A 12,318-nucleotide genomic window follows, 5' to 3' on the forward strand; every position below is an offset into this window, starting at 1 on the left:
GACAAGTCCCTTGGGCCATGACCAGAAAATTGGGCCAGACATACCTACTCCCAGGATGTGCACTGGAGTTACTCTGCTCCCTCTGGAACCGGGACCAGGAATCTCGGCTGGGAGCATGGGCTGGAGCAGAACCAGAGGGGATGGGGGAGGGCCCAGCCAGGGGACCAAGAGATCCCATGGCTTTTAAGTAGCCTTTTCCTTGATTTGGCACTTGTCCTGTTCCTGCCATCCTTTAACTGTTTTCTGGAGCTTTAAGGAAGATGTTTCTGCCAGATCTTGCAGGTTATTCAAAGCTTCTGTGGAGGGATGGAGCCCTGAAGTGTCTCACTCCGCCATCTTGATTAGAGTGGGTACCCCTCTCCTGACTCTTAACTAATAGCGTATGACAGAAGTGATGGGATGTCACTGAAGAGATTAGGTTATAAAAAGGTTGGGTTTCCTTCTTAGGCATTCTCTTGTGCTCTCTCTGGGGAAAGCCAGCTGCCATATTCTGAGGCAGTTCTGTGGAGAGGCCCATGTGGCAAAGAAACAAGTCTTGCCACCAACTACACGAGTATGCTGGAAGCAGATCGTCTTCTTCGATGGCTCACCAGCAACCCTGATTGCAGCCTGTGAGAGAGGCTGAGCCCAGAGCCACCCAGCTAAGAGGTTCCCTGTCCCATGTTAACCATGAAATAATAAATGTTTGTGGCTTTCAGCCACTATATTTTGAGGGCATTTGTTATGCAGCAATAAATGACTAATGAGACTTCAGGGCTGTTTTCACTAGTGCACACTGGGGGAGTATCAGTACCATGTAAATTGGGGGGCATCCACCATCATCCCTCCTGGGAAAATTTCCTAGGAGGTAAAGGGAGGTGCAGAAGGGGAAGGGAGGGAACTGGGAGGAAACCAAGCCAGCTCCCCAGGGAAGGAGAATCAGGAAGCATAAACGGTGAGGTGGGAGAGGAGATATAAGCCGAGAATGGCAATGCTTTGCACCAGATGGGGCAAGTGGGACCTCAGCTACCAAGCCAAAGATCACAAAGCATGATGCTGGATTAGAGCATGATCACAAAGGACCAAGTCTTTTGTTTACTTACTTGTGCAATTAAAGTTTTAAGGGCCAGTAAGCGCCCCTGGGCCGCAGCTTCGTGAAGTGGGGATCGATCAGCCCAGCAGTCTGAAACACAAATCAAGGTCACAATCAAGATCTGGAGACTTCTTCCTGCAGTTTCTTCATGCTGCCCACCCACGGGGAGAGCATGTGTGGGGGAAGAGGAAGAAAGCATGCCACCCTGCATCAGGATCTCTCATTGGCCCATTCCAGGGTGACAAGCTCCTGGGTGTAATGTTGATTAGTTTAGGGGTGTGTGGGGAGAAGGGTGCAGTTGGTCTCTCTGGCTTTTCAGGGGCAGCTTTAACAAGGGATAGGATTAGTTCAAATAAATGGTACCCAGTTCTTGAATATGATACTTCTAAATAAGGCAAAATGGAGGACAAAGCTGTCCATGAGCATCCCCACTTCCATCCTTCCCCTGCTTCCCACCCCAAAGACACAGCAACCTGTGGCACACGAAGGAGACCCTAAGGGATCCAGTAAAATGGTTTTGTTCTACTATCCCCAGGTAACTGCTTCTGTTTCATTTTGGTAATGAACATATCTATTATCATAATACAGAACGACATTTTTCGGATGATATTATACTCTAAAAGTTTTTCCTTAAACAGCTCTGTAGTGGGAAGTTTAAGAGTGATGGCTGAGCAAGGGGCCAGTGGAGCCAGAGAGCCTGAGTTCAAATCCTACCTCGACCACTTTCTCTGACAAAATGGGGAAGTTACTAAAATTTTTTGAACCTCAATTTCCTGATCTTTTATAAAATGGGGGTACAGCAATCTAGTATTGGGCAAGAGCTTTGATCCCTAAGAAGGGCAATAAAATACATCTATGATTTAAGGTTCTCAAGACAGTTTATGATTAATAAAAATACATGGTAGGGCAGTTCTCTAAGAACAGTCTCAGAACTGCCTTCCGAATTATTTTTCTTATATTCACTTGTCTGCAAACACTAACCAGATTAAATGGGCATTTGAGAAGCAACCCTCTATTAAACATGCCAAAGACCAGTCATTTGTTTTGGAAGAAAACCTACTCCAGCTTGAAAAATTGGACATTCTTCAACTTATAATTGTGCTCTTCAAACATCAAACAGCACGTATACAATTTGGATTTAACACAAACGGCCCCTCTTATCAGTCTCTTCGAGGTGATCCTGAATTTGCCCGTGCCTGCAAACTTGGCTAACACAAAATTCCACCAAAGGCGAGTTGTGTTAATTTGAGATAATTTAAGTCTTCAAGGAAAGGGTAAACTTTCCAATGGGTGAGAATCGACTTAGAAACATTTCAATGAGCCCTCTTCCTACACTGAAATTCAATTTTTATCTTCTCCGACCCTTCGGGTTACGTAAAAGAAGAAACTAGAATGCTTTCTACAGGGCTGGATTGATATTGGAGCAATCATATGAAAACGTGATTTGATACTGAAGTAAATTTAGATATAAAATTATATGTGTGCGTGTGTGTGCATACAGATTTTCTTCTAGCACTATGCACTGAGAAAGCCTAAACCAGGTTTCCTGGGAGAAATGGCTGATTCCAGGACCCGGCCAGGAAAACTATAAGGTATGCCTGGAACATCTTGCCAGAAAGTTAGGCATTGCTGCTCTAAGAATGATGGGGAAATGTCAGAAAGACATGGCAGCCAGATTGAAGGGGTTGCACTGTCCAAATCTGGGACAATTTGAGCTTCAAAATAAATAATGATAGTAACCAATTATAGCCTATCAAATAAAATAAGAATCTGTAAGTCTTCACTTATATAATAAATGAATACATAAATGGGGAGATAGAAAGCTCTTTTTCATTGTAGAATGCCAGCTAATAAATGTAGAAGTCATAGACTCTGTCTCAAATTACCTCCCCACAAAATAATTATTTTATAATTATTATAATCAATTTATAATCTATGTAATACATATTTATATATTGTACAAATAAATGATTTCTAAATATCATATCTTACACATACTATATATTATAATTATTATATTAGGAAAAAAGGGGTAATTTTTCAGTGGGAAAGAATTATAGAGCACCTTACTCAGGTGATCAAAGCATTGCCAGTGAGGGAACAAATTGGCATCACATACCACCTGATGGAACACAAGGAGGAAAACATGGCATTACGTCTGTGGTACGACTGTCCAAAAAGGTATAAACGGAATCAAATCGTGAGGAAGTCTGGGACCAACCCAAACTGAGGGACATCCTACACAGTAACTTGCCTGTAATTTTATAAGGTCACAAAGGTCAACGAGGGACTGAGGAAGTGTTCTAGATTGAAGGAGGCTGGGAAGACACCATATCTAAATGCAACACATGACCTTGGAGGGATCCTTTTGCCATCGAGGATGTTATTAGGATGGTTGGCTAAACCTGAATGGGGTCTCTGGGTGAAGAGATGGGGGAACACTTGGTACTGTTCTTGTAACTTTTCTGTTATTTTGAAATCAGTTCCAAAATAAAAAGTAAATAAAATAAAATAAAATAAAATTCCTGGTGATCCCATCACTCCTGATATGAATGTGTGATTCTTTTGTAATAACAAAGAAAAACCAGAAAAAATTTTTAACATGGAAACATGTTGGGTTGGTGTCTCCATTTGTTCCTGAATTAGTTAAAAGTCTGAGAGTGGAGTATTTTTAAATCTCCTGGGATATTGATAATTTGCATAAATTGGAGGTAATGAGATAATGTATGCATATAATCCTCAATGAGTCATGCTTGGTTTCTCTAAGTCATTTCTATCTCATTCAACGGGAAGTACACTTCAGACAGGTTGCACTCTTGCCTAATCGCTCTTGGAAGTGAAAGCAGGCACTTGCAGTGAGAAGACAGCCTTATCCATGGATTAAAACTCAGTACCCCGACTGACCTAAGAAGCAAACCCATAGCCTATTGCTTTGTTTATTCTAACAATAGCCGGTAAATTTAGGTCACCTAAAGTTACTATAAGTATTTGATTCAGGAATGAAAACAAGATGTAAGTGGCAACATGCAATTGAAATAATTAACTTAGAGTAGCAATAAAAATGGCTTTCTTATTTCTAAAACTTGCCTCCAAATGGAGTATTGTGACCCCTTTTCCTGCTGGGAAGCCAAGACCTCAAAGACCCCTGTAGTGGGTTGAACTGTGTACCTCAAAGAGACAGGTTCAAGTCCTAGCCTCCAGCAACTATGAATGTGATCTTATTTGGAAATAGAATCTCTGCAGATATAATCAAGTTATGATGAAGTCAAACTGGGTTAGGGTGGGCCCTAAATCCAGTGACTGGTGTCCTTAAAGAGAAGGCTTCAGAGTCACAGACACACACCTGAGGGATACGGCTGTGTGGTGATGGAGCCCTGATTGGAGTGATGCAGCCACAAGCCAAGGAACACCAAGGGTTGCTGGCAACCACCAGAAGATAGGAGAGAGGCAAGGAAGGGTTCTTCCTCAGTTGGGAGTAATTTTTTATGATGGTATTAGGAAACTAATACAACCTCTTATCCTTCTCAAACTTTCCACTGACTTTCTGTAACTTATCAGTCCCATTTCAGTAGTTAAGACCCAGTCCATACACACAACGACATGGATAAATCCCCCAAATATAATTTTGAATGAGAGAAGCCAGACACAAAAGAATTGGGCTTTGTGATTGTTTCTATAAAGTACAAAAAGAGGCCAAACTTACCTTTCCTGTTGGGAGTCAAAACCCAACCACAGGAGTATGGGGGTGGAGCGGATGGGGTGTTGCCTGGAAAAGGGCATGGTTGGGAGCAACGCGGATAATAAGCAGTTTCTTGCTCTTGGGTGCTGGTTCATGACTGTGTTGACTGCGCAGATTCATCAAGCTGTTCACTTATGATTTGTGCACTTCTCTGTATTTATGTCATACTTGCATAAAGAGTTTTTAAAGATGACTCAGGCCAGCCCACTTCAAAACTGTTATCTCTGATCCTCGTCAAAGCTCCTCTCCTCCCTGACCTCAGAGCAGGGCATAACCATCTCTGGCCTTAGCAGGTTGATGTGAGAGAGTGGCAGACGTGCTCTTTGCCTGCCTCCTTTTTCTAGGTGCCCAGGGGCCGGAGGGTGGGGAGAAGAGAGAGGGGCAGGGAAGAGGTTTCCTCGGAGAACTGGAAGGGGATGCCAGCCCTGCTTGCTTGGTGTAGTAGTTTCCCAGGCTTGCCATAAGAAAGGACCACCAACTTGATAGTTTAAAACAACAGGAATGCATTCTCCCACAATTCTGGAGGCTAGAAGTCTGAAATCTGTGTTTTGGCAGGGCCATGTTCCCTCTGAAGGCTCTAGAGAAGAATCCTTCCTTGCCTCTCCTAGCTACTGGTGGTTGCCAGCAATCCTGGGCGTCCCTTGTGTTAGAAAATATATATTAGACGAGACAGCATTTATGGGAGTTTATTTGAGCTTTACGATTCATGAATCAGGCAGCATCCAAACTGCACATAGAAAGGAACTCTGCTGAAGGGGTGGAAAGGAAGAAATTATCTAGGGCAAAGACAAAAGCAAGTGAGGAAATATTCTGATTGCCTGACATGACAGTTCTATTTTATATAGGGGGTCTTACAAAGTGGGGTGCAGCTATACGCTGATTTGTGTGGTATGCTTGTCCCATTCTGATAAGCTCTCTCTACTGGGCAGAAACTGGTTCATCACCAGGTGATGCTTATTTGCAGTTCTGTAGGGTGCGTTCCATTGTTCCATTTTCTTGGAAAGTTCCTGCAGTAAAATTGTTTCTTTCTTTTGGAAAATCCTTTCTCAGAAAGGGGTCCCTCCCGGCAGGTGGCCATTTTATTTTACGTAATGCTTGGCTTCCGGCTGCGTCACTCCAGTCTGTGTCTCTGACTTCACGTGGCCTTATCCTCGCTATACATCTGTGTCTCTGTGCCCAAATTTCCCTCTTCTCATAAAGATGCCAATCTTATTGGATTTAGGGCCCACCCTAATCCAGTACGACCTCATCTTTACTCGATTACATCTGCAAAGACCCTATTTCCAATAAGGCCTCATTCACAGGTTCTGGGTGTATGTGAATTGGGGGGCGGGGGGAGGCACTATTTAACCCAGAACACTTGGCCTCAAGCACAGTTCACATCCTGGTCTGTGAACTTGCCCTTTGCGCCTGTGCTCACTCCCTGGCAGCTTTCCTAAGCAGTGGCGTTTGGCCACCTCTCCCAGTGTCCCCCATCAACACCGCATCCTCTGCACCACATGCTTCTGAAGGCTTGGCAAGCCCGCGGGCATGGGTGGTGCCATCTTCCATTCCACCAAGTGAGAGGGAACGCTGGCGGCTGTCCCGGGCTTCTCCTGTCACCACACCACTGCTGCCCACTTCTCTTTCTCCCATTGAAGTAGCACGGTGGGTAGTTGAACAAATTGTCTGCTAAGCAGGCTTCCAAGTTGACAGTGAGGTACCAGTCCCCCCTTCTTCCAGGCACCTCTTATCTAAACTTGTATTTCTCCTGGACCCCCATCCCTTGCTGTTCAGGAGGAGGGAAGGCAAGAAAAGCCTTGCTTCATGAGCCAGAACATTCCAAAATTCACAACAACCCTTTGCCCCACGAGAAGAGGTCTCAGCCAGCAAGCAGCAGAAGTAAGACTTAAATCCAGGTTTTGAGACTTCAGAAAACACCCTGTTCTGGTTTTAAGAACTACTTGTCTTGATGCTTTGGAATCCACCTTCTCCCTATAAATAGCATGCAACGAATCAATTGTATCTCCTTAAAAAATGAGTTAGAACTCATTTTTATTTCCCTATTAGATATGAAACCACTCTCAAGGAAGTGACCTTTCCAGTCACACTGCTTTCCAGCCCTTGCTTCAAAGGACCTTGAAGAGTTTCACACAGAACCCTTTTCTGGAAACTCTGCCACAGTGGGGCTCTCCTGTTTCTCTATTTTTGTTCCCAACATGCAATGGCTCACTCTGATCATTCTTATTTTGCAAATTAGAGCTAATTGTGAAAAATTAGGGAATAAAAGTTCTTTGGCAGCTAGGGAGTTTTTCCATCCCTTTCAGGAAAAATGCAACTAAGCTTTCCAAATAAATGAATGCTTAAGTAGTAATCAAAAATCATTTTCTTCCAAGGCAGTCTATTTTTAGTTATTTGGCAGACTGCCCAGGTCACAGGGCTCTGGGCACATTAGGAAGATAGTTGACTCTGCAGATATGTTTATTTCTTCCTGATGAGGTGTATGGAAAATGTTCGAGTACTTATTCATCCCCCCACCCTTGCCTTTTTCTCAGAATGTGATTTATATCTCATGTCCTCAGCCCACTCAAATAACAATTTCACGACAGCTTCTAAAACCACAGACCTCAGTTGCAAGCTTGATTCCAATGGACTACAGTCTGTCCAAGTTCCACGTATTCAAGATCAAAACCAATTATGATTTTTTATTGATTTGCAATTTTCACTGTGCCTATTTCTAACAAGTATTTGAGATTCCTGGCTTGTTTTTCTAAAAGATCATCCAGCTGTGCACATAGAACAATCTTTGTTCTCTTTATTCAAGTTCCCAAATCATCTTCTTCTGTAGCATTATCAGAGAAAATTCAAAAGGAACTTCAATTTTGAACCAAAATATAGGCAAGACCCTGGAAGAATTGATGATATTTTAGGTAAAAAAAAAAAAGGTTAATTGAAAAAAAATCATATTATAATGAATTTCCTGAGATATCTAAAATATTCTAAGAAAATCGAGTTAAAATTAATGCTCTCTGGAACTCTCAGCTCTGCTCTGGAGATGAAACACAATGAACATACTCTTTAATGACCATGTGTTAGAAAGAAGGTTCCTTTGAACCCATGAGGGGCAGCAGAGCTGAGCTAAAGGTGACAGATGGGGAGGCAGGGCCTGGCTGGAGACTGGTGGTCCCAACTTGGGAACAGCCAGCAGACACCTACAACAGGTGACCACTCAGAGCATGCTTGGGCCAAGGCTTGATCAGACAATGAGGAAAAGCAAATCCAAGCAGAAGGCTAGGCAGAGGTTTGGGGAAGAATGGAACAAAGGCAGGACAATCCTACTGGAATGGGGAGGACAGGAAAAAGAAGTCAGGAGGATGAGTCAGGCAGAGGTGTGGCCATCCAATTGAGGTCAGTCCTTTGAATTTACAAGGACAACAGATCTTAAATGTAACACTTAGAACAGAACTCATCTTTTAAACAGCTTAAAATGGCCTTTTTTTTTTTTTTAGAAGAAAGGTACTATTGTTCCATAATCCCTGCAATTATAAAATGCTCCAAATTCTGAAAACCAAGTTCTTATCAAACTTTGATGTAAACTCCTTTTGGCAGCAAAACATGAGCAGGACTTGGATTAGGCAATTTCTTATTTTCATTGCTATTTTTCACTTGGTGTGAATATTCATGTTCACTAGAGAAAAATCAGAATGTTTGAAAAAACGTATGGGAAGCAGCTTCAGACCCCACTGGAAGTGCTATGTAATATACAGTATACACACTGTGTCATCTTTCTAATATCCAAAAAATCCTGAATTCTCATACACATCTGGTCCAAGGCTTGTGGATAACAGATTAACAACCTGTAAATGGACTTTCTTTTCATCAAGGTTGAGGAGCAGTCACTGTAATAAATATAGCTTCAATTCTGACCAAATTAGCGGAGGCTGAAAAACCATATAACCTATCTCTCTAGAGGAAAATGGTGCCTTTCAACACGGCAGAAACATCTACGGGCTGTAGATAGGCTCTGGTTATCCATCAGGAGCAGCGCCAAGGGCCTGGGAACTTTTCAAGGGCTAAGATCATGCTTCAACCTAAAAAATGTATTGTCTACAAAATCCACAAAGAAGCCTGTAAAATCAAAACTAATAACAGCTTAACTCTCATGAATCATCTACAAATGCAATAGCTTAAACCACAAAGACATAGGGAATAACGTATTCCAGAGTAAGAGATTACACAATAAAAAATCTTTCCAAAAGACTTTACAGTAAAAAAAAAAAGATATTTAATGAGGGCTATGATGTTTGACAGGGCCTCTGAAAGTAAGAAAGCCTACTCTGTCCTGGCTGAGCTTTTTACAGCCCTCCCCTTGCTTTTGACAGCACCGATGGTAGTTTATAGGAACTTAATATGCTGGTGGAATAAAGAAATTTAACCTTGGGCTGAGACTTTTGGAAGTCAGTTAGCTAGCTTAATGATTAAATCTCATGTTTTTCCTGACAAACATTTGTCTGGCCAATGAACAGCAATAGTAATTTCTGGTTTGAGTTAAACACTTTCATGAAATTTTGTTGATTTTTAATGCATTCTAGCTTTAAATACATAGTATCTGATTGATAGTGTCAAACGAAAAACTGTTAGAATCATGCAAAAATCTACTGTTTCTGGCATATGACTGTCTATATTGCTATAGAAAGCTTTATATACCAAATCTGGATATGCTCGCTATTCTATGTATGCATGTATGTGTGTATACATATGTATACATAGGAAGGAAATCAAACTGAGAAATAAACATGCAGTATTTCTCACTCCCTGCTTAATGATCATTGAAAAATAAAACTTTGATCTTATAACACCATGCTACTTTCAAATTTAAAAGGATACGATCCTAGGAGCTTGAGCAAATATATTTGAGCTAAAGAATGAATGAGCTCTATTTAAAAGCTCTGTCTTATGGCTCCAGACTTGAATTCAAACTATGCTAATGCTTATATAGGTTTTGAGTATTATTAAACCTTTCCAAGCCTGTACTTCATGGAGAGCACAATACCAGAAATAATGCACACAAACAACAGGAGAGAACATTTTTAACACGTTCTTGCCATTACTGACTTTGCTGGACTTCACCTAATTTAAACCAGGAGTAGGACTTCTCTATGACAACACCAAAATGGTGTTACTGAAAATTTTGGATTTGAGATTTTTAGACTTACAAATTAAATTAGAAAATAGCTTTTCAAGTCAGGCTTAACTGGAAACTAAAGAGAAACAATCATCATCATCATTATCATTATTTAACTAGTCAAAGTAACATACCTCCCTGGAATGTGTGACAAATGTAATCCCCAAAAGACACCTGTTTCCACAGTCTGGGCCTTCTGACACTTTCTGAAACTTCAAGATTCTTCTCATTTTCCCCAGTGAATTGAAGCATTCTGATGCTTCGTCTTTGGAGGTCTTATGTCTTTGGATAAGACTGCTGTGCTCTTCAAAGTTGTCTAGGGAATTGGAATCACACAAGTCTATTTCGAAAAGAGAATCCTGGATGCAAAGTGAAAGTGGACACTAGATAAAGAAATGATGTAATCCTGGAGCCCCTGCAAACACTAAAAATACATAGGGAAATTCTGAACTCTGTTTACGGAGAAATACTCCTTTATCGAGTGACAATCCCAGCAGTGATGGGGATATCTGATTCATTTTCCATTGCAGTGTCTCACTGCAGTTAAGGTGAATCTTTTCTTACAGAAATGGAGACTAATTTCTACAAAGCATGACCCTTTAAAATGTTTTACCAGAATCTCGGCATTTCATATTATAATAACTTTTGTTTGTAGTGCTTCACATGGTGTCACATATAAAGTGAAGGTTTCTTTTTCCCTCCAGTGACAAGTGGCTAATCAACTCCAATTGCAAAGGACAGCACAAAACCATATATCGCATGCCACATTTGCTGCTTTAAATCAAATTTATTGGTCATTCTATTTCCTGAGGAAATTTAGTCTTGTTAGAATGCTCTCTGTTGTTAAAATTTGATTTAAAATATTAAGGAGAATAATCTTATGTAAGTCATTCTTTTGGCCAGTAGAAATAAGGTTTCTTGCAATACTCTTAGAAAGCCATTACTTTACTTCTTAAATAATAACTACTACTAGATCTACTAACTTGCAGAAAAATAAAGCTAAGAATCCTTCACAAATTGGTGCAGTCAACCCCATTTTGCTACTTTAAATAATAGATCACTTAAAAACTACCCACTCAAAACCAAAGTATACATAAAATCTGCCTTCCAGAACTGCTATTCATACGAATTATCTGGAAGGGTTTTTTTTTTTTTTAAATATTGGGAACAAATTCATGTATTTTTTTTACCTGAAACTCCACCATAGATTTCTTCTGCTATCCTAGCCGCTTCTTTTCTATTTCCTTTGACGATATAGAAATGGGTTAGGAGAGCCAAAAAAACTTTAATTAAAAGCTTGAAGAAAAAAAAGGTAGCAAACATTGTAATAAAGATGTTTTTAAAGCCATAGAAAACAGGACCATCTTCCATTTTGGCTTATTCTGTATAAGTTCCTAGGACTGCAAAATTTCACTGAGCTATAATTGGTAACATATGACATCTATTTTAAACCTTCCAGCACTCTGTGCTCCTGTTACCGGGGAACTCAGTTTGTAGGTTCTAATCTAACTGTGATTTGGTGGCTGCATGTGCTGATATTGGTGGCAATATTAAATACACTAAAGAATCTTCTAACTAGAAACATCCAAAAGTTCCAGAACGACATTAATCAGTACTGTATCACAAACAAGATTTGTGTCCAAGTCTTTTTTTTTTACTCCTAAACCCTTATTTTTACTACATTGTGTTGGAAGGCAGGGTTCAAAAGGAGATAAAACAAACTTAGATGCCATGGGGACAAGGCAAGTTATTTGAAGTTTATACAAAAAAGTGCAAATGCACTTATTTAATGAGAAATTGCCATCCCTGTGACATTTCGTTTCCTCTTCATTCTGATGTTTATGAAAGATAAAGCCCAAGTCTAAAGTATGACCTGTTAAAGATCATGTGCTCCAGATGGTATTTAATAGAAGGTCCATCTCAGATACCATGCCCAAGTGGAAGAAGCAGCTGGGAATCATTAGACAACATGTCGAAATGCAGTTTCATTCCTGCAGCAAAGTTCCTGATCACTCACTTTCCATTTCAAGTGACAGTGAAGGTGGTGCCTCTTTCTAAAAAAATGTGGGCCATCCTTGATCACAAAAGACTCATAGTGAAATGGATGAAAAAATGACCTAGGTCCTGTTGAAATACTCACTTCCTTCCTTGCATCCACTTCCTTCCTGGGACAATGTTCATTTTTAACTTCAACTGTCCAACAAATGTCAGCTGGCCAATACAAGTGAAACTGATATATTTTTACTTTCCTCACCACTTGAGGCCTCTTCTTTCTTTCTTGGCTATATTATATTTTCTAAATTTCTACAACCTATTTAAAAAGACAAGCCAAGATAAAATTCT

At 40.6% G+C, this 12,318-nt stretch overlaps 1 protein-coding gene across 2 annotated transcripts in view; it reads right to left on the bottom strand.

The window, feature by feature from the left end:
• Positions 1-11,459, bottom strand: part of ASB11 (ankyrin repeat and SOCS box containing 11) — a 28,158-nt gene extending 16,699 nt beyond the window's left edge. The window contains exons 1-2 of one of the 2 annotated variants that reach the window (XM_037821590.1): positions 11,166-11,459; positions 1,083-1,162 (exon numbers count right to left, since the gene is read on the bottom strand). In XM_037821590.1, the coding sequence (XP_037677518.1) occupies positions 1,083-1,162; positions 11,166-11,346 (261 nt within the window). In that variant the 5' untranslated portion in view covers positions 11,347-11,459. Of the gene's footprint in view, positions 1-1,082; positions 1,163-10,109; positions 10,362-11,165 lie in introns of those variants that run through there. The other variant, XM_037821589.1, reaches the window with a different exon arrangement.
• Between the last annotated feature and the right edge of the window lie 859 nt (positions 11,460-12,318).

Source organism: Choloepus didactylus, chromosome X (assembly GCF_015220235.1).
Source record: "Choloepus didactylus isolate mChoDid1 chromosome X, mChoDid1.pri, whole genome shotgun sequence".
NCBI lineage: Eukaryota > Metazoa > Chordata > Mammalia > Pilosa > Megalonychidae > Choloepus > Choloepus didactylus.